The 27,542-nt window shown below is 44.9% G+C and overlaps 1 protein-coding gene across 3 annotated transcripts in view; it reads left to right on the top strand.

The window, feature by feature from the left end:
* PITPNC1 (phosphatidylinositol transfer protein cytoplasmic 1) overlaps positions 1-27,542 on the top strand; it is a 278,262-nt gene that overhangs the window by 203,790 nt on the left and 46,930 nt on the right. For all 3 annotated transcript variants that reach the window (XM_053570825.1, XM_053570827.1, XM_053570826.1), the window contains one exon: positions 23,922-24,017. In XM_053570825.1, the coding sequence (XP_053426800.1) occupies positions 23,922-24,017 (96 nt within the window). The remainder of the gene's footprint in view (positions 1-23,921; positions 24,018-27,542) is intronic.

The raw sequence follows: 27,542 nt of genomic DNA, 5'->3' as shown, positions 1-27,542 counted from the left end.
GTAATGATGAGGACAGCGGTGACAATATAGGCTAATAATAATAGTGGTGATGGTAATGCGGATTTGGGCAGAATATTCACGGAGCCTAAGCTCAGCATCCTGCTAACCATCTACAGCCACGATCTCATTAAACCCTCACAACTATTAACATGCCCATTTGTCACCAACTCTGAGGCTCGTGCTGGTGGTCTGCAGGAGTCAGAGCTAGCCAGCGGTAGACGAGGACTTGACTGCCAGTTAGCATAGCCTCAGAACACAGCCTCTCATATAACTAACGTGCTGTCTTCAGCACCAAAAAGGAAATGATAAAACTATATGTGGAATCTCCTACTTGAGTTTTTTAAATCTGACTGAAGGCTTCAATTTTCATAATGAGGAAAGGGAAATAAGCTCCCCCCATCTTATAAGAACAATGTCAAAAAAAAAAAATGTTTTTCTCCTTCCAAGTCTTGCAGGGCATAAAATATTCCTGAAAAGAATTGTAGTGGTAATAATATTCCTTATCTCATTGATTTCTTTTTCCCCAGAAATGCTTTATTAGAAATGTTTTCAGAAAGGGCCAGGTGAGTTGGCTCACACCTATAATCCTAGCGCTGTGGGAGGGGTCCAAGGCAGGAGGATCTCTTGCGCTCAGAAGTTAAAGACCAGCCTGAGCAAGAGTGAGACACCCCCCCATTTTCTATTTTTAGTAGAAAAATTTTTCTACTAAATTTAGAAAATTTAGCCAGGTGTTGTGTCTGGCGCTTATAGTCCCAGCTACTTGGGAGGCTGAGGCAAGAGAATCGCTTAAACCCAAGAGTTTGAGGTTGCTGTGAGCAGTGACGCCCCTGCACTCAACCGAGGGCGACATAGTGAGACTCTGCTTCAAAAAAAAGGTTGGCAGAGGAGTAGTAAGATGCTGCCAGCAGGCGAAGGAAGGGGTGTTTCTCATGAAAGCCAGCAGACTCGGAGAGAAAGAGAACCTGGTGTGACACTGTGACAGGAAAGAGAGATTGCCCCCAGAAATCCAAGGGCAGAGGAAATAGTTAAAAATAAAACAAGGCTAATGATAAACTTAGGGACTCATTGAGGGACGCAAGGTTGAACCAAGAAATCTATTCCTAGAGCCCGGTGTCTGAGCAATTTATTTTTCCTAGCTCTTAGTCCCCACGTGCCTTCCTCAGCTGAGATCAAGTACCAAAGGACATCTCAAAATATCCACAGCCAGAACTACTCAGCATATCGCCCCACATGGAGAGAGAGGCCGCTCCATGAGTCTTTGCCCTGAACCGTTTATGGATTTTCCATAATCCGTGCAAGACCTTGAACACAAGCTGCCTGCCAACTGGCAGCCGCTGTCCAGCCTGGGAGCAGGGCTTGTTCCCGACTCGGGAGAGTCCTCACTGGGTTTATTGTGAGTTTTCCTTGTTTTGCGTCTTCATCCTGAAAAGCTCCCGACCTTTTCTTAATGAAGATTTCAGCTAGGGGAAAATTACATTAGCGGCTCCTGTAGTTCTGTCAACCCTCTAAATTATGTTAATTGCAAGTGAGGACAGTACAGTAAGTCCTTGTGTTTGTTGTGGGGTGTTCCTGGGAACTGTAATGGACAATAAAATAATAAGCAATGGGCAGGAATACAGCTCTTAAAAATCAGTCAGAAAACTCCTCTGGTGCCAGACAGAAAAAAAGCCACCGCTGCGGTTATCAGGAAATCAAGTGAATTCTGTCAGTACACATTCACAGAGCTCCTTTTAAGTACCAGCACCGAAAAAATAATCCCCAGTGCTTACAGGTAAGGGAGCTGTGTACTATTTATCTTTCATAACAACACTATGTTGGATGTTCACTTGGCAGATGACGGCACTGCTGTTGAGAAATTTTTAAATAAATTGCCTGAGGCCACACAATTAATAACTGGCCAAATGGAGGTCCTTGGTTTGATTATTCTTTCCATACTCCACCTCTGCTGCCCAGAAGTAAGATCCTGTGGTCAGAGTGGACCTCAGTGGGAAGCCTCAGAGATGGAATCTGCCCTAAACTAGCTGACAAAATTGATCACCCACTGGGCAATGGGTGATCAATGAGGGAATTATTCAGTAGTTGGGTTGGAAAAGTCAAGTATGTGAACAATTCTTATATAAGTTATGAAAAATGAGGGTGAGAGAAATGAGAGAGGAAGGGAAAAGACAGAAATATTTTTCTTTTAAATATTTATTTTTATTGATATGTAATAGATGTACATGTCAGAGTATATGTGAGAAGTTAATACATACATATAATTTTTAAAGATTAAATCGGTATGTTATCCATAACCTTGAATATTTGTCTTTATGCTAGAGTCATTCGAATTATTCTTTATATTTCCATTTTGAAATGTACAATCGATTATTGTAAACTGTAGTCACCCTACTGATTTATCAAACACTAGGTCTTATTTCTTCTATCACACTATATATTTATACTCCTCGATCAACACCTCTTAATACCCACTGTTGTCTTCTTGACCTAACCAACAATCTATTCTTTATCTTCATTAGATTCACTTTTGTAGCTCCCATGTATAAATGTGAACACTCAATATTTGTCCTCTGTCCTTGGGTTATAATGACCTCTAATTACATCCAGGTTGCTGCAAATGACAGAATGTCATTCCTTTTATGGCCGAATAATATTCCAGTGTATGTATAAGCCACATTTTATTTATATATTCATTCATTGATGGGCACTTAAGTTGATTCCAGAGTTGGGCTGTTGGGAATACACGTGGGAGGGCAGATATCTCTTCAATGTACCCGATTTCCTTTCTTTTACATGTACACCCAGCACTGGAATCACTAGATTATATGATAGTTCTACCATTAGTTTTTCGAGGAATCTCCATAAAGTTTCTCATAAAGGTTATTCTAATGTACATTGCCACCAACAGTGGACACATATCCTTGCTTAATAATTGTTTTCTCTTTTTGATAAAAGCTATTTTGGGCGGCTCCCGTAGCTCAGGGGGTAGGGCGCCAGCCACATACACCGAGGCTGGCAGGTTCAAACCCCGCCTGGGCCAGCTAAAGCAACAATGACAATCGCAACAAAAAAATAGCCGGGCATTGTGGCCGGTGCCCGCTCTTGCTGAGGCAAAAGAATCGCTTAAGCCCAAGAGTCTGAGGTTGCTGTGAGCTGTGATGCCAGGGCACTCTACCCAGGGCAACATAGTGAGACTCTGTCTCAAAAAAAAAAAAAAGCCATTTTAACTGAGGTGGGATGGAATCTCATAGTGAAGCTGTCAGGTCCTAGGAGACTTTTTACTATGGCTTCAGTCTCACTACTTGTTATTGGTTTGTTAAGGTCTTCTGTTCATGTTCAGTATTGGTAGGTTGTTTGGTGAGTTTTCCAGGAATTTATCTATTTCTTCTAAGTTTTCTAATTTATTGGTATGTATTTGTTTACAATGGTCTCTAATGATTCTTTGTATTCTGGGTCTTAGAAACCCTGTTTCTAAATAAATTTTTTTTTTAATATGGAAAATCAATGAAATGAAAAGTTGCCTTTTTGAAAGGTTAAACAAGAAACCTTTAGCTATACTAAGGGAAAAAAGAGAGAAGACACAAATAGGGCGGCGCTTGTGGCTCAGTGAGCAGGGCGCCGGCCCCATATACCGAGGGTGGCGGGTTCAAACCCAGCCCCGGCCAAACTGCAACCACAAAATAGCCGGGCGTTCTGGCGGGCGCCTGTAGTCCCAGCTACTCGGGAGGCTGAGGCAAGAGAATCACGTAAGCCCAGGAGTTGGAGGTTGCTGTGAGCTGTGTGACGCCACGGCACTCTACCCGAGGGCGGTACAGTGAGACTCTGTCTCTACAAAAAAAAAAAAAAGACACAAATAGATAAAATCAGAAATGAAAAAGGAGACAGAACAGAAATATTTTCTTTATCGAGCCTTGGGAGAAAGCATCCTTCCTGCAAATACCCAATGTGGCATTTATCTTTGTTGTTGTTGTTGTTGTTGAGCAAGTGACCCTTTTTTACCAGACCTAAATCTCACTGTCTTGAAAGAGATGGGACAATGTTTAGAAAATGAAGCATCACTCTATAATCTAGCTTTTCCAAAGAGCTCCAAAGGAGCACATTTAAATTCAGCTAAGGGGTTTACAAAAGCAGGCTGGAGACCCCAGGCCCACACTTGGATGCCAAGGTGTGGATAACCTGAAAGGTTATGTCACCATCTCAGAAGCATTTTAAAACTGAACTTCCTAATGGAAATGTGGCCACAACCTGCTATCAGCAACCATGATATTAAACAGGCACAAAGCCAACAGCAGTGGCGCGGCGCCAGCATGAAGAGATTAACATCACAAGTATGAGATTTTAGGCTCAGGGCCAGAAGAGTTTCTTTCTCTTTTTCTTTCTTTTTTTTTTTTTTTCTTTTCATTAAAAAATAATAATAAAAAGGGAGAGAGAAAGAAAGGTGCAAAAGAATTTTTGTGTAGCAGCCTTCATTCAGATTGTTCTCCTTAGATATCCAGATTAGTGTAGGAACAAACCATTGCCTGCCGTGAACCGTGGCAGTTGTTTGACCTTAAAATGGTCTCTGCAGTAACCATTCCAGCCTGCCCCACTCTGCTGTCCTTGGTTGGCCCATGTGCAGAATGGAGCATGTGACCACCAGCACAGAGAAAACAGTCATCAACAAGGCCCATTTTTCCACTTGAATTTGGAGGAAACAGCACTTGAGCAAAACTCGAGGTTGCTACCTTCTTGTCCCGTGCTGCTCTGAGGAAGAAACCTGGAACGGTCAAAGTCTGCTGCACCTGCTCCCTGGTAGTGGAGCATCACGGGAGCACTGGTGAGACCCGGTGCAAGTTGGCACTTTTCTAATTACCTGCTCCCTTGAGGGTCCAGCCTTCTGAGATTTCAGGAGAGAAAGCTAGCTGCAGCAGTTGTATGATTCAGCAGAGAATTCTCGGGAAAAACCTTGGGGCCTCCCTCTGAAGGTCCCCCTGCCCTTTTCAGCCATGCAGCTCCGGCTGCTCATAGATGGCTGCACCTGCACCTGCTCACAGATGGCCAGGGGTTGATCTGTGGCAGGCAACTCTCAGAGATGGGAGAATGCACCCAGTTTTCCTGCTTTCTCCAAACCAATACAAGATTTGTTGTGGCCTTCTTTTAAAGTTTTATATTTGGAAAAATTTCAAATCTGTAGAGAAGTTTATAAGAATAGTACAGTGATTCGGGATTTAGCAGTTGTTAACATTTTTCTCCATTTGCTTTGTCTCCATAAACATTTACATGTTATTTTTTTCCCAGGACCCTTTGTAAGTTGCAGCCATCAAGACCCTTCACCCTTGAATACTTGTCTCAAGAACAAGGACTTTCCCTTATATAACCATGATGCAATGCTTAAATTCTGGAAGCTTCACATGGGGACGATATTGTTATCTGATAGAGAGGCATACTTATGTCCTGCCAATTATCCCAATAATTGGCTAATTTTATAGCAAACAGCAATAAAAACTTGCATGATTCGTGCAGCTACTCGGGAGGCTGAGGTGGGAGGATCACTTAAGCCCAGGAGTTTGGTTCCAACCTGGGCAACATAGCAAGACTGTCTCTAAAAAAATAATAGTAAAGTTGAAAAGTTTGTAACATTGAAAACCTTCATGATTTGTGTTCCAGGACAGGCTCGCGCATTACATTTGGTTGTCACGTTTTTTAGTTTCCTTTTGTCTAGAGCAGTTAGTTTCTCAGCTGTTCTTTATCTTCTGTGCCACTAACATTTTTAAAAGCACTGGCTAGTTTTGTGGACACCCCTCATTGCTGAGTTTTCCTCCTTGTGTTCTCATGATGACATTCAGATGGTGCATCTCTGGCAGGAGTTCTGTATTAGCAATTCTGGGTCTCTGCGGACTTTCAAAATGCCCAACGTGTGTGGCTTCCCTGCATTCAGGATTCCTGCATCCTGGCCTTTGAGAAGACTTAGTCCTACTCCAGTTTTCCAAGCTATGCTCATCACAGAGCTGGTCCACAGCAGCCAAGGCTCTCATGCAGCCGGAGCTGCATGGCTAAGGACTTCCTAAAAAGTCACCCAGGAGAGAGCAGGAAGAACTCTGGAGCAGGGGCCGCGGTGGACTCTTCCATCCTGCCCGTTAACTTCCTGCCAACTGCTGAAAATTCTTCATGGGGGCATTCATAGCAGAAGTGGATTTAATTTCATTAGCAAAAAAGAGGCCGGGTCCCCTGAATTCAAGTTTGCTTTCTGTACCAAACCTGGGCATTCCATTTGAATGGTTTTACCTTTTTTTTTAATCAGAGTCTTACTCTGTAGCCCTCAGTGGAGTGCCATGGCATCATCATAGCTCCCAGCAACCTCAAACTCCTAGGCTCCAGCAATCCTCTTGCCTCAGCCTCCCAAGTAGTTGGGACCATAGGAGTGCACCACCATGATCCGTTAATTTTTCTATTTTTAGTAGAGATGGGGATCTCCTCTTGTTGAAGCTGGTCTTAAACTCCTGAGCTCAAGCAATCCACCCACCTCAGCCTCCCATAGTGCTAGGATTATAGGTGTGAGCCACCGAGCCCAGCATGTTTTACCTCTTTAATATTACATCCATCGTACTTCTCCATCCCAACTACCTTTGCCCTAGTTAAGGCCCTTATCTCTTTTCTAGAACAATCTCTCACCACACCCACCTCCCACAGAGCTACCTAATGGGAGGGACCCACTTAGACCCCAAGTCTGACCATTTTCACAGTAGCTGTCACCTGGCACTACTCTGGAGTTTCTCTATTCCATGTTCCTTACCTCAAACTTAAATGCCTGAAATACCAGATGTGCAGAAAGTCTTCAGGATCAGCATTGCCTGGTTGCTTGTTAGAGTCTCGGGCCCCTCCCCAGAATTACTGAATCAGAACCTACATTTAAAGCAAGCGGGATTCCCAGGTGGGTTTGTGTGAATATCAAAGCACGTGAAGCAGGCGAAAGCAGGCAGCGCCCGTAGCTCATTGGGTAGGGCACTGGCTACATACACTGAGGCTGGCGGGTTCTAACCCAGCCTGGTCCAGCTAAGACAACAATAACAACTACAACAACAACAAAAAATAGCCGGGCGTTGTGGCGAACACCTATAGTCCCAGCTACTTGGAAGGCTAAGGCAAGAGAATTGCTTAAGTCCAAGAATTTGAGGTTGCTGTGAGCTGTGATGCCACAGCACTCTCCCTAGGCGACAGCTTGAGACTCTTTCTCAAAAAAAAACTGCAGGAAGCACTATTCTGGAAGGGCAAGTTCAGTACAAGAAATTTAAATTGCCCCTCAGGCTCTGTAGTCCTTGATAATGAGGCATGACTCTTAAACTGTTCTCTGATTTAAGGGATTCTGCTAAAATTAAATTTGACATTGTTTTTCCTAATTTGCATAAATAAATACACTCCGTGGATGGGCTGTATCTGAATTTTACTTTTCTATTTTGCAAATTGTTTTCTAAATTTTGACATCTGCTGCTACATGTTGGCTCATAAGATGTCATCTGCTGGCAAAAAACAAAAGGAATAAACTACCAGCAAACAAGTGCTAACATTAAAACTCAAGGTACCTAGTGTTTAACCATTCAGTTCAACAACAGCAAAAACAATTCTTTTTTTCTTCTTTTTTTTTTTTGGCCGGGGCTGGGTTTGAACCCGCCACCTCAGGTATATGGGACCGGCGCCCTACTCCTTGAGCCACAGGCACCGCCCAGCAAAAACAATTTTTTAAAAAAAAGTCAAAGGCCAGGCGAAGTGGCTCATGCCTGTAATCCTAGCACTCTGGGAGGCCAAGGTGGGTGGATTGCCTGAGCTCACAGGTTCAAGCCTGAGCCAGAGTGAGACCCCCATCTCTAAAACATAGCCAGGGCATTGTGGGCGCCTGTAGTTCCAGCTACTCAGGAGGCTGACGCAAGAGGATCGCTTGAGCCCAAGAGTTTGAGGTTGCTGAGAGATATGACGCCACAGCACTCTATGGAGGGGGAGGGCCACAAACTGAGACTCTGTCTTAAAAGTAAAAAAAATCACAATGGGCCTATTGCCACTTACTGGCTTCAGCTGTAGGAGGTGGGACTTCAGGAGCTTGGAGATGAAGTATAATTACTCAAACTTTCCTGGAGTTTTAATGATTTATGACCCCCTGATTTAACAAAAGTAGCAACAGCTGAGACAAATCACTTTTTCAAGGTTAGTGTTCCCTGGCGATTCCACCAGGGGGATATGGATTAGGGCCTCTGGGAACCGGAGAATTAAACCATAACCCAGTGTTACCCAGAATCTGAATTCATGACACGCAGTGTTGCTTTACTAAAGTGCTTTAGAAAGAAAGGCCTGGCAAGGCAGTAATCTGAAAAGATGATTCTGCAGGAGCCGGGCACGTTGCCTTGGGAAGGGCCTTCAGGGCGGAGGAGGAGCTTAGAGCACTGGCCTGGGAGGTTGAAGCAGTGAGCAGTCCAGTTAGGAAGCTCTAGGCTCCAAGGGGCCAGTGGGGGCAGAAAGGGAGGCCTGTTATTTCACTGGGTCCTGACAACTCAGTGAGGGACACCTGGAGGGCTCCCTTCCAGATGTTGAAGTAGAGGCCTGGAGGAGTTTCAAAGGTGACACAACTCCTAAGCAACAGACACAGAATTAGAACCAGATATATTGAAGAAAGTGTCCTAGTATATTGTGAAGAAAACTCATGGGCCAGGTGTGGATGGATGGTTGGTGTGGAGATCAGAGCCTCAAGGGAAAGGAAGTTCCGAGTCCTGCAGTCATCCAGGTGGGAGAGAGATCTCAAGGTCTGTCAGGGAGATGGATCCGTGAAATACTGGCACAGCGGAATGAACAGGACTTTGTGCCTGACCAGATGTGAGAATGAGAAAGAAATAAGAGCATGGGATGACACCTGCATTTCTACCTTGGATCATTAAAGGAGAAACAGGCTTAAACCTTTAGAGCCAAAAGGGGAAGGAGGGGTGATGAATGTGGTACCGAATATGATGATTTCAAATAAAACCAGAGATCTATGTTTAACTGTCAGTGGCCATTAATAAATAGTTCTGGAATTTAAAATTCAGATTCAAACTAAGATAGCATGAAAAAAAAATTTTTTTTAAATGAGTCTGAAATTCAGGAAATGTGTCTGAGATACCCAGGAGATTTATTAGGTCATTAGCAATGAAAGATTAACATTTTATTGTATGTGTTGACTGCATTATTATAAATAACATAAAAAAGAGAAAAGACCAAAAAAGGAGCCAGAGAAGATTTTAAACATTCAACGGTAGGAAAATTAGCTCATTTGTGTTACAACCATGTACTGAAATGCAATCCAGACCTGAAAAATGAATGCTGGCCCCGTGTGTGCTTCCCTCCCCCACCCACTTAATGACCCTCACATCCAACACTAACAGGAGCCTTCTCCTGCCAGGTGAAAATGAAGTGGGCTTTCCATGTATCATGAATCCCCTCTGTTGCCCCATGATGGAGGCACTGATGCTGTTCTCAGTTTACAGATGAGATTCCATAATAAATATTCTTTATTCCTTAATAAAGAGGTATTATAATTATAATAAGGAAAAAAGAGAAGAGGTTGTCTTTTTTTGTTTGTTTGTTTTTTGAGACAGTCTCACTTTGTCACCCTACATAGAACGCCATGGCGTCACAGCTCACAACAACCTCAAACTCTTAGGCTTAAGAGATCCTCTTGCCTCACCCTCCCAAGTATCGGGGACTCAGGAGCCCACCACATTGCCCAGCTATATTTTAGAGACGGGGGGTCTTGCTATTGCTCAGGGTGGTCTCGAACTCCTAAGTTCAGGCCATCTACCCACCCTGGCCTCCCAAAATGCTAGGATTACAGGCACATGCCAAAAGGTTGTTATTTTAAAACAACATCGCAAGGGTCAGGCGAGGTGGCTCACACCTATAATCCTAGCACTCCAGGAAGCCAAGGTGGGAGCTTAGCTCAAACCCTTGAGCTCAGGAGTTTGAGACCAGCCTGAGCAAGAGTGAGACCCCATCTTTACTAAAAATAGAATAATTAGCCAGGTGTGGTGGCCCATGCCTGGAGTCCCAGCTACCAGGGAGGCTGAGGCAGGAAGATTACTTGAGCCCAAGAGTTTGAGGTTGCTATGAGCTATGGTGACACCATAGCACTTTACCCAGGGTGACAGAGTGAGACTCTGTCACAAGAAAAAAATTAAGAAATTTTTAAAAAGTAAAAATGACATCACAGACAGCCCAAATTCAATTCACAAAAGTACATGTGGGATCAGCCAGGCACTGGGTGCCTGTAGTTCCAGATACTTGGGAGGTTGAAGCAAGAGGATTGCTTGTGCCCAAGTTTGAGGTTACTGTGAGCTATGACACCACAGCACTCTACCAAGGGTCACAAGGTGATACTCGTCTCAAAAAAAAGCATATGTGGGAACTAGCTCATCAAGGCAAGTCTAAGGAGACAGGTTCCTTTCCATTGGGGAAAAATAGAAACAAGAATCCCTTCCTTCAACCTAATTATACCACAACCTTGGGATGAGCTCTGAAAGCCAACCTCCTGCTGATTTGCTGGCCCAAGTCTGTCTTAGCCATGGAGAGCTCCTTCTGGAAGCTTCCTGACAGCTGCCGGTGGGGTGGGTGGGTGTGTGGAACTCAGCCAGGAGGCCTTGCGTAGTTCCTCGACTTTACAGCCAATCCAAGTAGAAGGGAAAACCAAACAAAACACAACCTACCGGGAAAATGTAACAATTTGTTCCTTTATTTTGCTTTTTCTGACAGTAGATGCGATCTATCATGATCCTTAAGTGGTTTTGGGCGGGTGCCCGTTCCATTGTTTTTGCCCAGAGAGGCTCGCCAGGAATGAGCTGGAAAGAGACACGAGCCCTGAAGACCTCAGGATGCTTGTCTAGTGAACAAGAGAAGGAAACTCGCTGGCCTCTGGAGACCAAGGCTGCTGGCCTCACTTTCCACTTCCAGGCATGCGAGCCCACCACGCAGGACTCAGCGAGCCATCTGTCTCCATATTTTATCCTCTTCCCTCAAGGTTCAGTTAGTGGCTTCTTGGGGAGGGGAAGGGAAGCAAGTACCCATCATTTTTCTGTGTCAGGAATTCTGCCTCTTTGTTTAAAAAAAAAAAAAAAAAAAAGCACTATTTAGGGAAGGGTGAGGATCAAAGTCATGTTGACGTGGCAAATGCCAAACACTGAGGCTATTACAGGCTGGCCCAGCGCGAGCCTGTGCTTCAGGTTCAATATCGATTTGTCAACTTTATAGAGAAAACCAGCAGTTCTAGTTCCCAGAGACCACCCTGTGAATTGAAATAAGAAAGAACGGAGAGAAATTGAGACTATTTTAAGCTCAGCTTCTGAGACTCATTTTAGGAAGCATTATTGATCATACTGCAGGGAGACCATACACCATGGCTGGTGCCAAGACCCACACGTGCGTGTGTGAAGTGTTGGCCCTGTCTCGTGAGACAGTCTGTGTGTCCAAAGGAGGTGTCAGTCTAGAGGAAGAATTTGGATTGAGGCTACTCTGCACCGAAATTAGACCAAGCTTATGAAAGGAGCCTTGTTGCGGCTGTCCTGGGAACCGTAGCTTAGAAGCGATTTTGTGCCCTTAAAGCCTTTTTAGTAAATGAATTGAATCATAGCATTTGCGCCTCTCTGCGTTGCTCCAATGCATTTTTCTGTCCTTCTCTTAATTAGTTACCATGACCTACAACACCTGATTAGAACATTGTTTTTCCAAATAGAGTCTTCTTCTCATCTGTCACCAAGTCAGTCTTTGATTACTATCTCTGGAACCTTCTTCCTCACCTGTGGGACTTCAGGTCATGCCACGAAATGGTTCTCCACTCCCTGCTGGTTGCTGAGGCTCTTTCTAGACACAAACCCTGGAATAGAAATGTCCTTTCCCTCAAAGGGATCACGCTGTGAATTCATATCCACTTTGTTATTCCCTGTCACCCTGAGATCTCCGCCCCCCACACTCCCAGGCAGCCTTCCTCTTTTATCTGGCTGTTCTCATTTTCCCCAGGTGCCTTCATCGGTAGCTTTTCATGTTGAACTTCACCAGTGAGCCATGCCCTGAGGTATTCCTGTCCTCCCATTGGATGCATTGTTGTCCTCAAGTTTCTTTCTGTTGTTCTGAATTTTCTGCGACCTTTGGGGTAGGTAGAGAGTGGAAAAGGACGAATGTCCACCATTGGCCAGTCTGAACTCCACATTGAATGTGTTCTTTTGAGTTTTCTAACCCTTTGTTCTGCCTGCACACATTTAATAATAGAGAACACAAAAAGGCCTGGTTGCCTTTAGTCATGAATGTGCAGGACAGTGAGGCCTCCAGGAAGGCCAGCCGGCTTTTCTGCCTCCAAAGATTGGGGAGTTTCATCTTGAGCCGGGGAGTGGAAGAAAGGAGCCCCTAAAAAAAGGGAGAGCGGCATTAGTTTCCTGGGGCTGCCATAACAAATGAACACCCTGGGTGGCTTGAGACAAAAGAAATTTATTCTCTTTCAGTTCTGGACACCAGAAATCTAAAATCAAGGCAGGACCATGTTCCCTCTAACATCTGAGGGATGATTCTTCCTCTCCAGCCTCCAGTGGCTCCAGGTGTTCCTTGGCTTGTGGCTGCATCACTCCATTCTCTGTCTCTGTCTTTACATCACTTTCTTCTTACTATGTAACCCTTCTGTATTCTGAATTGTGTCTGTGTTCTCTCCTCTTCTTAGTCATGGCAGCACCTGTAGCTCAGTCTGTAGGGTGCCAGCCACATACAGCGAGGTTTGTGGGCTCAAACCCAGCCTGGGCCTGCTAAACAACGACAACTGCAACAACAAAAAAGCTAGGTGTTGTGGCAGGTGCCTGTAGTCCCAGCTACTCAGGAGGCTGAGGCAAGAGAATCCCTTAAGCCCAAGAGTTTGAGGTTGCTTTGAGCTGTGACGCCATGGCACTCTACCCAGGGTGACAACTTGAGGCTCTGTCTCAAAGAAAAAGACACTAGTCATCATATTTAGGGGCCAACCTTAAATCCAGGATGATTTTATCTCAAGATCCTTAATCAATTACATCTATAAAGATCCTATTTCTAAATAAGTCCCATATTGACGTTCCTAGTAGACATGAATTTGGGAGGGAAACGATTCTCCCTATTAGAGGAGTATTGATACGCTGGTTATACAGAAAAATCAGCACAACCCAGTAATTCTACTCTTGACTATCACCCCTAGAGAAATGAATTCTGGTGTTCACACAGAAACTTATCCATACATGCTATTAGCAGCTGTTTCATAATAGCCCCAAACTAGAAACAGAAATGCACAACTATCATACCTCCACACAATAGAATACTACCTAGCACCAAAAAGGGACAAACTTAGATATACACACTGGGATGGATCTCAAAGGCATTATACTGAGAAGAAGCCAGTCTCAAAAAGTTACATTCTGTTTAATTCCATATATATATATATACACACACACACACACACACACACATACATATATATATATTTTTTTTTTTTTTGAGATAATGTCTCACTATCATGCCCTCGGTAGAGTGCTATGACTTCACAGCTCACAGCAACTGCTCAAAGTCTTGTGCTTAAGCGATTCTCTTGCCTCAGCCTCCCAAGTAGCTGGGACTACAGGCGCCCACCACAACACCCAGCTATTTTTCTGTTGCAGTTATCATTGTTGTTTAGCTGGCCCAGGGTGGGTTCGAACCTGCCAGCCTCCGTGTATGTGGCCAACGCCGTAACCACTGTGCTACGGATGCCGAGCCTCAATTCCATATTCTTGAAAAAGCAAAACCAGGGCGGCACCTGTGGCTCAAGGAGTAGGGCACCGGTCCCATATGCCGGAGGTGGCGGGTTCAAACCCAGCCCCGGCCAAAAAAAACCACAAAAAAAAAAAAAGAAAAAGAAAAACCATAGGGATGGATAACAGATCAGTGGTTGCTAGGGGTTGGGTTCAGAAGAGGATGTGACTTATAAATAAGATTCTTGAGGTAATGGAACTGTTCTTTCACTTAATTTTTTGTAGTGACGGTTACAAAAATCCATACATGTGTTAAAATGTATAGATCTACACACCCCCAAAACATGCTTCTGAAGTGGGGAATCTAAAAAACAAGGATCAACTTATCTTCCTAAAGATGTTGGAGGATTAAGATATGCATAACCATTATGGGTGATTGCTAATTTTTTCCTTGTACTTGATTCTATTTTTTCAACTAAAAACATCTAGTTCCTGAGAAACTGTTTGTTTATTTATTTTGAGACAGAATTTCACTCTGTTGCCCTGAATAGAGTCCCATGGCATCATAGCTCACAACAACCTCAAACCTCAAACTCTTGGGTTCAGGCAATCCTCTTGCCTCAGCCTCCCTAATAACTGGGACTATAGGTGCTGGCCAGAAAGCTTGGCTAGTTTTTCTTTTCTGTTTTTTTTTAGTAGAGATGGGGTCTCACTCTTGCTTAGGCTTGTCTTAAACTCCTGAGCTCAGGCAATCCACGCACCTGGGCCTCCCAAAGTGCTAGAATTATAGGCGTGAGAAACTTTTTTAAAAAAAGAAGGAAAAAACACCCTGGTAGATGAGCCTTCTGTGCAGTCCAGGGCCAGTCTGGACAATTTGAGAGTCCAACACATGCTCCTACTGGGAACAACCACGACGTCCTATTTCCCCAAACTGCTACAGCTGGAGCCCTCTCGTCAGAGAGTTCTATTTAGGAATTTAAAGTAATAAGTTTAAACTAATATAGATAAACATTATTCAGTGACTAGTAAAAGAGCCAAGTAAGGCTCCTTTCCTGACTCCATGAATACTGAATTTTTTTGATCAAGGTGGGGGTTCTTACCCATGCTTCTTGGCACCCCCAAAGGTGCCTGGTGTTATATTTTCACTCCATTGCCAGTCACTCAACGGGAGGCTCACAGTCTTCCCGGGGAGCCCTGGCATCCTCACCAGCCCTTCCATGCTCACTGTCCGGAGGCCTGAGGACAGTGTGCATGAGCCCTGGGGCAGTGCAGTGGACAGTGCCCCACTCCACCCACCTCCATCTCTAATGGGGCATGCCCACCACGGTGCATTCCTCCCCTTCCCAGCTCACCCTCCACTCCTGCCCCGCACCATCTGATACATCGCACCTTGTGTGCATGCTCAAGTCCGATTCCACCCAGCTTGTCAGCAGTGTGCACCTTCTCACCACTGAGGTGTCCTGGCATGGTCACCGAGTACCTGTCCACATGTACTCAGCTGCCTCCTCTACCGTAACTAGAACAGCCTCGAGTGTGACCTTGGCCCAAAGACAGCCTTCTGAAGAGGGGACTCCTTCTAAGTCCCTTCCTGCCAGTGTCTATTTAGAGCCCTTTAAAAGTCAGACACAAGACAGTGACGGTAATTGAGCCAGCAGTGAAAGGACACAGGGCAGTTTCAGGAACACAGAAGAGCACAAGGTCAGGTCCTGGCGGGATCCATAGGGCATCCTCCAGGCTGCCCTGCCCTTCCCACCCCCGCACCCCTCTTTACCACCTCCAGTAGGGCGGCACAGGTTCGCCACCACCCCACTGGGGACAGGATTTTCTCAGACTCTCCCAGGACGGAAAACTTTGCCTTCAGTTTGCTTCGAGACTCCCTGCTGGCTTCGGAAAAACAGTTTCCTCTCTGCATCAAAGGCTTAATGATACTGTCCGTCAGCAAGCGGTCTCCAGAGAGGCACAGAGGTTTACCCAGCAGCGAAGACAATACAGCTGAACCCTGATACATGAGTTTCCTTTACTCAGCCTTAATACCCCTAAATCCTGTGGTGAGCAGAGCATTTGATGAGGATTAAATAAAAGCAGTGCACCTCCCACCATAGTACCAGATGGGGCTCCAATGCCGTTCCAAGACCAAGATCAGCTCAGGAGTGAATCTGGGGCCATCACCTACCCCAGAGGCCCCTGCATGAGCAGGCAGTTCTCTGTGCGCCCCCGATAAAAACCTTGGCAGGGTAAATCATACCTGCAGCCCTGGCATCTCTGGGCCACACTGTGGGAGGACATCTTGGGACTGGATTCTCCTTTTCTTGTAAAACGGCCAGACTTCTGAATAACTCCTACCCACCAAATGATAAACCTGGGACCCGACCACTAAGGATGAATGTTGACTTCCCTCCTTGCTGAATCTGGTCAAGATTATTCTTGTCTGAAGCACACTTTTTAGTACTTAGCACTTTAGTATATAAGGATTATGTGTTTATAGTATCAATTCAATCTACAAAATCCCGTAAGAGTGAACCTTATCTTACACATGTTAAGAGTCTGGGTGTTGAACCCTTAGTAGATACTTAACAAAAACATGTTGATTGATTGCTGTGTACCCAGCCTCTTCCTTCCTTTAGAGCACTGTCCTTAAGGGCAGTAATTCAATCTTCAGAACAAGTAACTGTTACTCTCTATTCTGGAAAACAGAAAAAAGAATAGAGGCAGGAGATGTTTTTGACAAGACCAGTGAAGATTGTCCGTTCTAGTCCTGTCTGTGGCCATGTAGAAGACAAGTCAAAATGCTCTTAGGTTGGATCCTAGAGTATATGCGCCTGTGGCTCAGCGGGTAGGGCACCGGTCCCATATGCCGGAGGTGGCGGGTTCAAACCCAGCCCCGGCCAAATTAAAAAGAAAAAAAAAAAAGAGTATATGCATTTATAAAACTGTCACCATTGAATTGTGTCACTGTGAAAATGTTTTTGGAGAGAATACCAATATAGATGAGGGAAGGCGATGATGGTTTTTATCACTGATAACCTCGACTATTGGTTTTCATGACTATAAGCGCTTTTTAGGCTCTCCCCAACTAGATCTGCTGCTGTTAAATCATAATCAGTAACCCATGAACCACTTCTAGCTCCATATGCCTAAAAGTATTAACTAGTGACCAGTACCCCCTTCCCTCCACCAAACCAATGGCCACTTTGCAAACCCAGAGCCTTAGAATGAAAGCATTGTTAAGACGATAATTTTGCTTCCAATGTTCTTGCCGGCTCAGCCTGTACTTTGTTGGTATGTCTTAGTCAATTTCTTCCCCCTGAGAGCTCCCAAATGCAAGGGGGGGGGGAAGTTATAGGAGAGGAGAACAGCAGCTTAACAAGGCTTCTTTGTCCCTTTAACCATATCTGAAGCATGAAACAAGATGACTGGTAGATTTTTCTCTAAATCCTTACTCATCAGCCACTTTTACCCTGTGTCCTCAGGAGCTCGTACAGATGGCAGAAAGATAAAAATCCACACAGCTTCTGGGCCTGGACTTTTTCTCCCCCACTCAATTTTTGGAAAATAATAGACTTTATTTTTTAGAGCAGTTTCAGGTCTACAGAAAAATTGCGTAGAAAAGTACAGAGAGTTCTCCATCTGAGCTTGGGTCTTAAACCATGAAAGTTACTGTTGTAGAGAAAAGGGCTGCAGAATCCACGTTTCCCAAGATGGTGGCTTTCTGACAAGCCACCCCACATTGTACTCTCGATTGACTATAATAAGAGAAATCACAAAATCTAGAAACCAATCTAGAAATGAACCAAGAGAGATTATAAAATCTAGATTATAAAATGTCTATAAACATTTCCTATTTTAGGAAATAAAATTTGTCAGTGTGCCTCTTCCTTCTTACTTTTGGTACATGGCACATAAAGGTTCATCAAATGTATTTATCCTAATTTCTCTTGCCATTCTCCCATAGTGGGGTAGTTACGCTGTTTTCTTTTCTTTCTTTATCTTTTTTTCTTGCCGTTACAATAATGTTGCAATGAAAATCTTTGTGCATAAAGCTTTTTCTTTATTGAAGATTCTTTCCTTAAGATAAATTCTCCAAGCATAAGCTTGCTAGGTCAAACTATATGAACACTTTTAAGATGCTGGATACTTATTATTCATAACACTTTTCAAAAAAGGGAAAACTACTCCTTTTTTATTTTAGGATTATGAGATAGTATTTATTCAGGAGATTTGCCTTTTCCTTGTAGAATTGCTCAATTCATATTAAAGAAGTCTGTGGCTATAATCACAGCTACTTGGGAGGCTGAGGCAAGAGGTTTGCTTGAGCTCAGGAGTTCAAGACCAGCCTGGGCAACATGGCGAGACCGTATCTCAAAAAAATGAGTTTGTCCTATTGAGTATTCATTCCCTAGGGATGAGGAGAGGTGTCTGGTTGACTCCCCTGACCTCCACTCAAATTCACTGCAGGTGATCCATGGATAGGTAATAGAAGGGTAAGAAGACAAACACATTTCCTCTGTCGTGTCTCTGATATACATGCAAAGACAGGAATGGTATTATAGGTGACATAGAAAGAGTACCTCAATTAACTCCCCAACCCAGGTCCCATCTGGAGAAGGAGATCTGCCGAAGAAGTAGATGCCACCCCAGTGCCAGGTGCACTCCCACGAAGCTTTGGCTTGGTGCATCAACAAGATGCATCTCACTGGCCGGGCACGGTGGCTCACACCTGTAATCCTAGCACTCTGGGAGGCCGAGGTGGGTGGATTATCTAGCTCACGGGTTCGAGACCAGACTGAGCAAGAGCAAGACCCTGTCTCTACTAAAAATAAAACTAGCTGGGTGTTGTGGTAGGCGCCTGTAGTCCCCATTACTCAGAAGGCTGAGGCAAGAGGATCAGAAGGCTGAGGCAGGCCCAAGAGTGTGAGGTTGCTGTGAGTTATGTTTCCACGGCACTCTACCCAACAAAACAAAACAAAAAATAAGATGCACCTCATCCTACAGTTTTCCCAGCAGATCTCTTACTCCAGTGCAGAGAGCTAGTAGCTGGACCAGAACTCTGGCAGCTGCTACTGCTGCTGCTGCTGCTGCTGCCCCTGGGGAAACCCAAATGAATAGTATGCTAAATGTTTTCCTTTGGAGCCTGGCTAAGCCTGTGTAACAATGTTGGCTTGGTTCTGGCTCCTGCCCTGACCTGAGCAAGAAGACAAGACAGTTTCACCCCAGCTGTGCCCTCCAAGCACACTACATCATGCCCTCTACTGGTTCCCGCCTCACCACAACAGCCCTCTGTCCACCACCCAAGTTGGCTGCTTGTGGGGTGAAAGGACAGAGAAGGAACAAGTCCTGGAGCAAGATGGAGACTAACATGACCCAGCAGTCACTCTTAACGTCACAGACTTTGTAACTGGAAGGAATTTTAGTGGTCATCTGGATTACTTGATCTCAACCTTATTGGGGTCACAGATCTCTTTGATGATTAGATGAAAGTGGATGAACTCTCTCTCTAGAAAAATATACCTCCCCACATTCCAGGATGTTCCATCGACTCCCTGAATTCCACCCACCTGGAATGAGTTCTTCATTTTACAGACAAGGACCAGAGACCACAAAAAAGCTGCAGGGACTTGCCCAGAGAAGATGACTGAGTTCGAGCTCAGGTCTCCTGACTGCCAGCCTAGGGCTATCTGCCCATCACATCAGGAGGTCTCCACTATGGGTCATGGCCCACAGGATGGCAGAGAAGTTAGCTGGGTTGCCTGGTAGCCTGAGTCAGAACTGACTCATAGTGATTGGAAATTAGGGCACTTACAACCAAGGAAATGGAAGACAGATTCAAGAAAGGAAACTGGGATCACTTAGCAACATCCCCTCCATATATTCCTCTTTCGAAGGTAGAAGCTAATGCTGTCCATTAGCAGCAGGCACTCACTGAACTCCTATGAACATTTCCTAAAATCTCTACTCACTGGAGATTAATTACTTGTTAGAAATTAAGACTCATTGTCAGCTAAATCTTGAAGAGAATATTGAGGTCCTCAAAGTGATGTTTTGTGACTTGGGTCAGGGGATGGGTACCCCACCCTGAACTTTTATTGCAACGTTCAAGCAAGGCAACTTTGCTGTGCTTTCTATTTCATGAACTTAACAAGAGTTAAGCATCATGTTAATGAAGGAGATGAGAGATTGGCCTGAAGGACCCCTATGTAGCTCCTATGGCAGCCTTAGTTGTTTAACAAAGGAGCAGAAGAACCTGTGTCACTGGGGAGTTCTCAGCAGTACACTTTATAAGTAGCTGAAGAAGAACCAGATTCTAAATTTATCTTTCTAGAAAGAGGCAAGAAGTGCTTTTGACTAATATTTATCTTCTCTGTTGGGTGCTAAGAGTCAGCCTTTTGTCACAGGAGAACTTGGTTGTAGAGCCTGAAGACTTGCCCCTGAATCCAAGCGTCTCTGCTGACTGGCTGTGTGAGTTGGGTCAAGGCTCTTTGTCTCTTTGAACCTTGGTTTTCTCATCTGAAAAGTGGGAATAATATTACCACCTTCATAAATGTTGTTGAGTCTGGCTTGGCACCCATAGCACAGTGGTTATGGTGCCAACCACATGCACCAAGGCTGGCAGGTTTGAACCTGGCCCAGGCCAACTAAACAACAATGACAATTGAAGGGAAAAATAGTCGGGCATTGTGGCAGGCACCTGCAGTCCCAGCTACTTGAGAGAATGAGACAAGAGAATCACTTAAGGCCAAGAGTTTGAGGTTGCTGTGAGCTGTGCTGCCAAGGCATTCTACCAAGGGCAACATAGTGAAACTCTGTCTCAAAAAAAAATGTTGTTGAGTCAATATTAATGGCTCCTCTCCATAGCTTTATAGCCTATTATTTTTATTCTTTTGTAACATGTACTTTATTCTGCCTCGTATTTTTGGTAATAGCATCCTAGTCTGTCTCTCTCACCAGATGGTAACTTCTTAAGGGCAAGAACTCAGTCCCCAAAGCCCAGAGCAGCACTTTGTATGCAATAGGCATATCAGTCAAGGTCCAAGCAGGAGATAGAAACTATACAGTATCTTAAACAGGGGAAATGTATAATAATATGGGAAATTGTTTATCTTTGATAGAATTCTAAAGGGTACCCTAAGGCTCAGAGAGCATACCCGAGGAAGGACAAACTTAGAAGGGCTCCCCCCTCCATGGCTGAGGTTCAGATGTCATTGAAGAAGATGTGGTTGTGACCTGCAGGATGGCAGAAAAGTTTGCTGGGTTGCCTGAGCCAGAGCTGATTCATAGTGATGGGCAAATAGAAAGCCTTCTGGGGCACAGGCAAGATGAGGTCAGTGGATAGGTGTGTGGAGGGAGTAAGGGCACCCTACCAATGCAAGGCCTGCTTTGAGGGGGGGCGGGGACAGTGAAGTGGTTACTGGGCCCAGGCCAGGGCTGCAAGGACATTGAGCAACTGTGCACTCTAGGCACGCAGATGGGACTGAGCACCGCTGACGGTCCCTATGAACAGACTCTGCAGGGAGAGAGATCCAGACCTGAAAGAAAAATGCCCTTCTTCCTGCGGTGTCCCTCCAATGCCCTCTGCTGACAATGCTTAGCAATGGAGTGCTCGCTGCAAAGAAGAAATGCTTACAGGACCCAGCCCATTGTCACAGAGACAAAAGGGTGAATTTGGAGCTGAGAGGCAATATTGGTAACTAGTACAATGAGGTGATCAATAATGTTTGAATTAAATTAGGTAAGGACAGATATCTGTCCTGTCCATGGCCCCCTTACCCCTGCTAATTTCCCTTTCTTTGAATGCCAGACATTTCACCAGCAATAAATGTCAAACCTCTTTAACTTCTTCTATAATTTACTCTCTAGAAGCTCATTTCCCTCTGGGCTATTCTGTTTGTCTTCTTAATGAAGCACACGTTTTTCTTCTCCTGGCTCACACTTAAAAGAGACTCATGCAAAAAGAAGGGATTTCATTTCACAACATACTTCTCCACTCAAACTTGATCTTGCTTCTCCATCTCTATTTCATTTAGAGGCTATCCACTTTTCTCTCTCCAACAATTTAGGAGTGTCCCAAAGCACTTGACTTCAAGTGGCAGTGGCAGAAATCAGAGCTGATCCAAAAACCAATCTTTCTCTGCCTTTAAGGAAAATGCAGGAGCCACCTCAGGTCAGAATGGGGAGTTAATCTACTTGGACAAATCTAAAAATTCCAGTCTTCAAAATAGGCAATTGAGCAAACAGCAGACTTGGAGGATAATTATCAGCACAAATATTATTCAGAAAGTATTTGGAAAGGACTGATAGTTTCAACTTGAGAACCAAGAAGAGCATAACATGTAAGGAGCCCTTCCGATCGTCCCTTCTGAGAGATCATGGAATATGTATTAATAGGCACCAAATTTGAGACAAGACAATGTTCTCAGGTGTCAACTATTCTGAGGAAATATTTCATTCTGTTTGGAAGATTCAAATGCAATTATTATTAACTGCAGGAACTGGCTAAACAATGAGATGGGGCTACAGTTAAGACTTCCTCCAAGAAAGAGGAGATTTTCTACCTTCAGATGGGTGATTATCCCTTTAAACCAGAAAAATGGCAATGGAAAAAACTAGGGGAATTTAACGTTTCCACCAACATTTGTGTGTATATGTTGTGGCTGTCTTACATATTTTTTTTGCAAGTGATAGACATTTTTGGCCAGTATAACCTAGAGTAGGCTAGCAAGAAGCTATCTCAGTACTTGTTACACCTACATGTACCAAGGGAATCATGCTCTTCAACGATTGAGAACATGCATGTGTTTATTCTTATATAATGGGATTCTGGTTTATTTTTTTAGTTTTCATTTTTTTTATTTTATTTATTTATTCATTTATTTTTTGAGACAGAGTCTCACTATGTCCCCCTGGGTAGAGTGCCATGGCGTCACACCTCACAGCAACCTCCAACTCTTGGGCTCAAGTGATTCTCTTGCTTCAGCCTACCAAGTAGCTGGGACTACAGATGCCTACCACAACACCCGCCCAGGATTTTTTGGTTGCAGTTGTCATTGTTGTTTAGCTGGCCCAGGCAGGGCTCGAACCCACCAGCCTTGGCGTATGTAGCCAGCACCCTACTCACTGAGATATGGGCACCGAGCTTTTCATTATTTATTTATTTATTTATTTTTAGAGATAGAGTTTCACTTTGTCACCCTTGGTAGAGTGCCATGGCATCACAGCTCACAGCAACCTCCAGCTCTTGGGCTTAGACCATTCTCTTGCCTCAGCCTCCCAAGTAGCAGAGACTACAGGTGCGGCCACAACACCCAGCTATTTTTTTGTTGCAGTTTGGCCGGGGCCAGGTTTGAACCCTCCACCCTTGGTATATGGGGCTGGCGCCCTGATCACTGAGCCACAGGTGCCGCCCTATTTATTTATTTATTTATTTTTGAGATAGAGTCCTACTCTGTCACCCTGGGTAGAATGCTGTTGCATCACAGCTCACAGCAATCTCAAACTCTTGGGTTTGAGCAGTCCTCTTGCTCAGCCTCCCAAGTAGCTAGAACTACAAGTGCCCACCACAAAACCTGCCTAATTTTTCTATTTGTAGTAGAGACGGGGTCAGATCTTGCTCAGGCTGATCTCGAACTCCTGAGCTCAAGCAATCCACCCACCTCACCCTCCCAGAGTGCTAGGATTATAGGCATGAGCCACCGCGCCCGGCTATTTTCTTCTTTTAGCTTATCTTAATTTTCTGCAATGAGAGTGGATTATTTGTGAAATTAAATACATATACAAATTTTCAGCACACATTTGGGGGCTATATCATCACTTTCTGTCTCAAATCCCGCCATACCCCCTCCAGCCTCTTCATTCTCCTGTTCAGATTAACTGCCAAAAATCAGAAGACTTCAGTTTTCGAAAGAGATCTTTTGGAAGAGATTAATTTCCTCTGTCTTGAATTTCTAAAAGCAGCCCACTGTTTCTTCTACCCCTCACCAAGCAGTGATTGATGCTACACCTGCCAGGATGCAACAAAACTTAAGGACCGTGAATAAAAGCCTTTAGCGTTTCTTGCACATTCTGAGGCAGAAAAAGCCCTAGCCAGGGGCCCTGAGTTCTGTGAAGATGTTCCAGGGGGTATTATTCTGCCTTGGACATGGTCCAGTAGCACTTTGGGGGCTATTACCTGGTACCACTAACCTTAGATATGTTGCCTTCCTTCAGATTTTTGACAATGAAGCCAAAGACCTGGAGAGAGAAGTTTGCTTTATTGATATTGCCTGTGATGAAATTCCAGAGCGCTACTACAAAGAATCTGAGGTAAGCAACAGGTGGGGTGACATGTGGAAGAGTTTCATTCATTTGTTCATTCATTCATTCAGCAAATATTTATTAAGCCCCTCCTAACCTAGGACACTTCCATCTGTCTTTGTTGCCAATTCAGTTTGGTTTCATATCTTGTTGGATTCTTTCATGGGAGTCATAAAATTAAGTCCCAACTCTTCAGGGTTCACCATCGGCTCCAGCTGTGACTCAGTTTTGATTTTGTTTTCTGTCTCCTAAACGCTGCCATCTCTCTGGGCTACAGCAATATCCATAAGGCTGAGCCATCAAACACACCTACTGCTCTAAAAAACAGCAGCTGGTCTCCCCAACTGCATGCTCTGGGAGGGGGGAACTGTGTTTTATCTGTATCTTTGGAGTCTCACTCCAAGAAAACTCTATCTATTCTCGAAACTTTGACAGCGCCTCCTCGCACTGAGCCTTTTTCTCAAAACAGCAGGCACCTTCGTGAAGGCTTCTTATTTGCTCTTCTTGGCTGAGAGATATCAGAGAATTTCTTTCACCCTGTTAGAATCCATCCTTTGCCTTAGGTCTACCTTCTTATTTTATGGTCCATTGCAAGTCACCATTTATATCCGTTTAGTCTTTTATTAACGGCTGCTGACAGAACTTGGGTGGCCCGCTTGTAAATAACATCCCAGTCCTGCAATGACAACAGATGCAGGGCTATTTTTGTTGTGTAGCAACAGCCACCAATCCCAGTATGTTTGGAATCAGGGCCCCAGACTTGTCCTTGAGCTATAACACATGGACCTTGAAACTGCTCCCTCAGATTCATTAAGGCTGATGGACGAGGTAATGAACAAACCCGTTCAAAATGAATGCACCTTATACAAACAAACTGGGCCACCCGTGTAGGTCAGGTTTCTGTTTCCTCCACATTTGGGGATTTGTTTGAGTATGAAAGTCTTACCTGATCTCAGCCCATGCTTAGCTGTTGAACTGCAGGTGTGAGCTCCTCAGCTGCTGTCCCTGAAAGGACCACGGGGAGGCCGATGTGGGTCACTGTGTCACTTACATCTGCCCAAAGTCTGAGCATTTTAACGTCATCAACCCCCATTATGCCCTGTAGCCAACCACACCTGTACATTTTAAGATCAACACAGTTAGACCAGGCACAGTAGCTCACGCCTGCAATCCTAGCACTCTGGGAAACCCAGGCAAGCCGATCACTTGAACTCAGGAGTTTGAGACCAGCCTGAGCAAGATTGAAATTCAGTCTCTGGTCTTCTGGGGACGCTGTCGAGAGGCCCTCAGAATGGTGCAGGGTTTGACATACCATCATAGGCTTTTCTACAATACAGCCTCTAACAAAACGAAGCTGTCCTGAACCCCTGGTAATAGAATTGTTTACCTTTATACCAAGAAGGTTGGGAAAGCACCAAAATCCACACGTGGCTTGTGCCCAGGCAGACTTCGAGGGATTTGTGCAGTGAAATCTAAAGTTCTTACGAGGTTGCCTAATCCAAAAAAAAATGTCAGCAGGGCCTACGGTGGTTCCCTGCGTGCTAAATGTGTTCAGAACAGGACCAAGTGTGCTTTCTTATTGAGGAGCAGAAAATTATTGTGAAAGTGTTGAAGGCACAAGCACAGAGTTAGAAGGCTAAACAGAAAAATGGAGCTTTTTTGAGTAATAAAAATTAAATGGTAAAAGAAAAAAAAAGTGAAGAAACCCCATCTCTACTAAAAACAGAAAAACTAGCCAGGCATCTTGGTGGGCACCTGTAGTCCCTGCTACTTGGGAGACTGAGGCAAGAGGATGGCTTGAGCCCAGTAGTTTGAGGTTGCTGTGAGCTATGATGATACCACTGCCCTCTACCCAGCATGATAAAGTGAGACTTATCTTTAAAAAAAAAGTTCAACAAAGTTAAATAACTGTGGACCTCCTGAAGAGAGGGACAGACAGGCTCCACAGGGACGCGTGATTCCAGCGTGGGGCGTTGGTGATGTGCAGGACACTGGGTGAAGCCTTCGCCCCATCACTTCTGTGGCTCTTTGGGCCCCAAGAGCTGCTGTCCTACCTGTTTTGGCCTCTTTGGGAGCTCTGGGACTTCCAGGAAGGCAGTGGGGCCAGAAAACTGAACTAATTCATGCTCTTCCTCTCAGAGTGCTTTTGTGTAGTCCTGCCTGGTCCTCAGGGAGTTCCCTCCTGGTTCGGTAGAAAGCCTTGAGACAAATACAGAATATTAATGAAGAAATCAGCACATCTCATTTCTAGTCTGCGGGGGTACCTGACTCGTTTCCCTGTCCCTCGTGCTCCCAAGTACCCACCCCACCCCCAACCCCAGAAAGCTGCTTTTCATCTCCATGGACATTTGAGGAGCTCTTTTCTTGATGCTTCACAGCGTCATTCATGTACCTGTCCCTATTTCTTTCCTGGGTGCAGCTTGACCAAGGAAATGAGGGGTCAAGTGTCATTCCACCAAATATTCACTGAGTGCTCACTGTTTGTTACATACAGTGTTAAGAGGGGGACATGGCAATAGGCAAAACAGACACTAAGCACCCCACACACACAGGACACTCTGAATCTAGCAGGGGAGTCCGACAGCCAAGAAATAATCACACGGCTGTCTATGGAGTCAAGTCACAAGTGCAGGAAGGAAGGAACAGGGAGAGACTGAGTAGGAAACCGGATTTCAGAGAAGGGGTAGGGAGAGATGTTCTGGAAGAAGTGGCAGTTATACTGAGGCTGGAGGAGAAGAGCTGGGGACAGCAGGCCAGATGGAGGCAGAGGCATGTGCAAGAGCCCCCAGGTAATGCCTGCGAGGAACTGGCAGAGGCCAAGCTGGCGGTAGCAGCACCCACGAGGGGAAGAAGTGCGTGAAGGGAGGTTGGAAGGAGGAAGGAGCCGTGCTAGGATAAGTGGGTTTTATTCAAGTGCAATGAAATGTCTTTGAAGGAAGTGAAGCTGGGGCATCATAGGATCTGATTTATGCTTTTAAAGGATTTATCTGGGCTCGGCGCCCATAGCTCAGTGGTTGGGGCACCGGCCACATGCACTGGGGCTGGTGAGTTCAAACCCAGCCAGGGCCTGCTAGACAGCAATGACAACAATAACAAAAAAATAGCCGGGCATTGTGACAGGTGCCTGCAGTCCAAGCTACTTGGGAGACTGAGGCAAAAGAATCAATTAAGCCGAAGAGGTTGAGGTTGCTGTGAACTGTGACACCACAGCACTCTACCGAGGACAACATAGTGAGACTCTGTCTCAAAAAAAAAAGAAAAAGATTTCTCTGGATGGAGAATGGACTGGAGAGGAGCAGAATGGAAGTCGGGAGACCGCTGAGGTCATTATGGTGACATGTATGATTGGTTACTTGGTTTGTACAGCATCTTGCCCTGGAGGGCTGGCAGCAGAAACAGAGGAACGGTACTTGAGGTACTCTTTGAAGGTAGAGTTGGCAGGGATTGGTCATGGACTGGACGTGGGGATGAGAGAGGAGGAACGGGGATGACCTCCAGGATTCTGGATCGGGCAGCAGATGGAGAGTGGGAAGA

Source organism: Nycticebus coucang, chromosome 18 (genome assembly GCF_027406575.1).
Source record: "Nycticebus coucang isolate mNycCou1 chromosome 18, mNycCou1.pri, whole genome shotgun sequence".
NCBI classification, from domain to species: Eukaryota; Metazoa; Chordata; class Mammalia; order Primates; family Lorisidae; genus Nycticebus; species Nycticebus coucang.
This window is presented reverse-complemented; position numbering and strand designations above follow the sequence as displayed.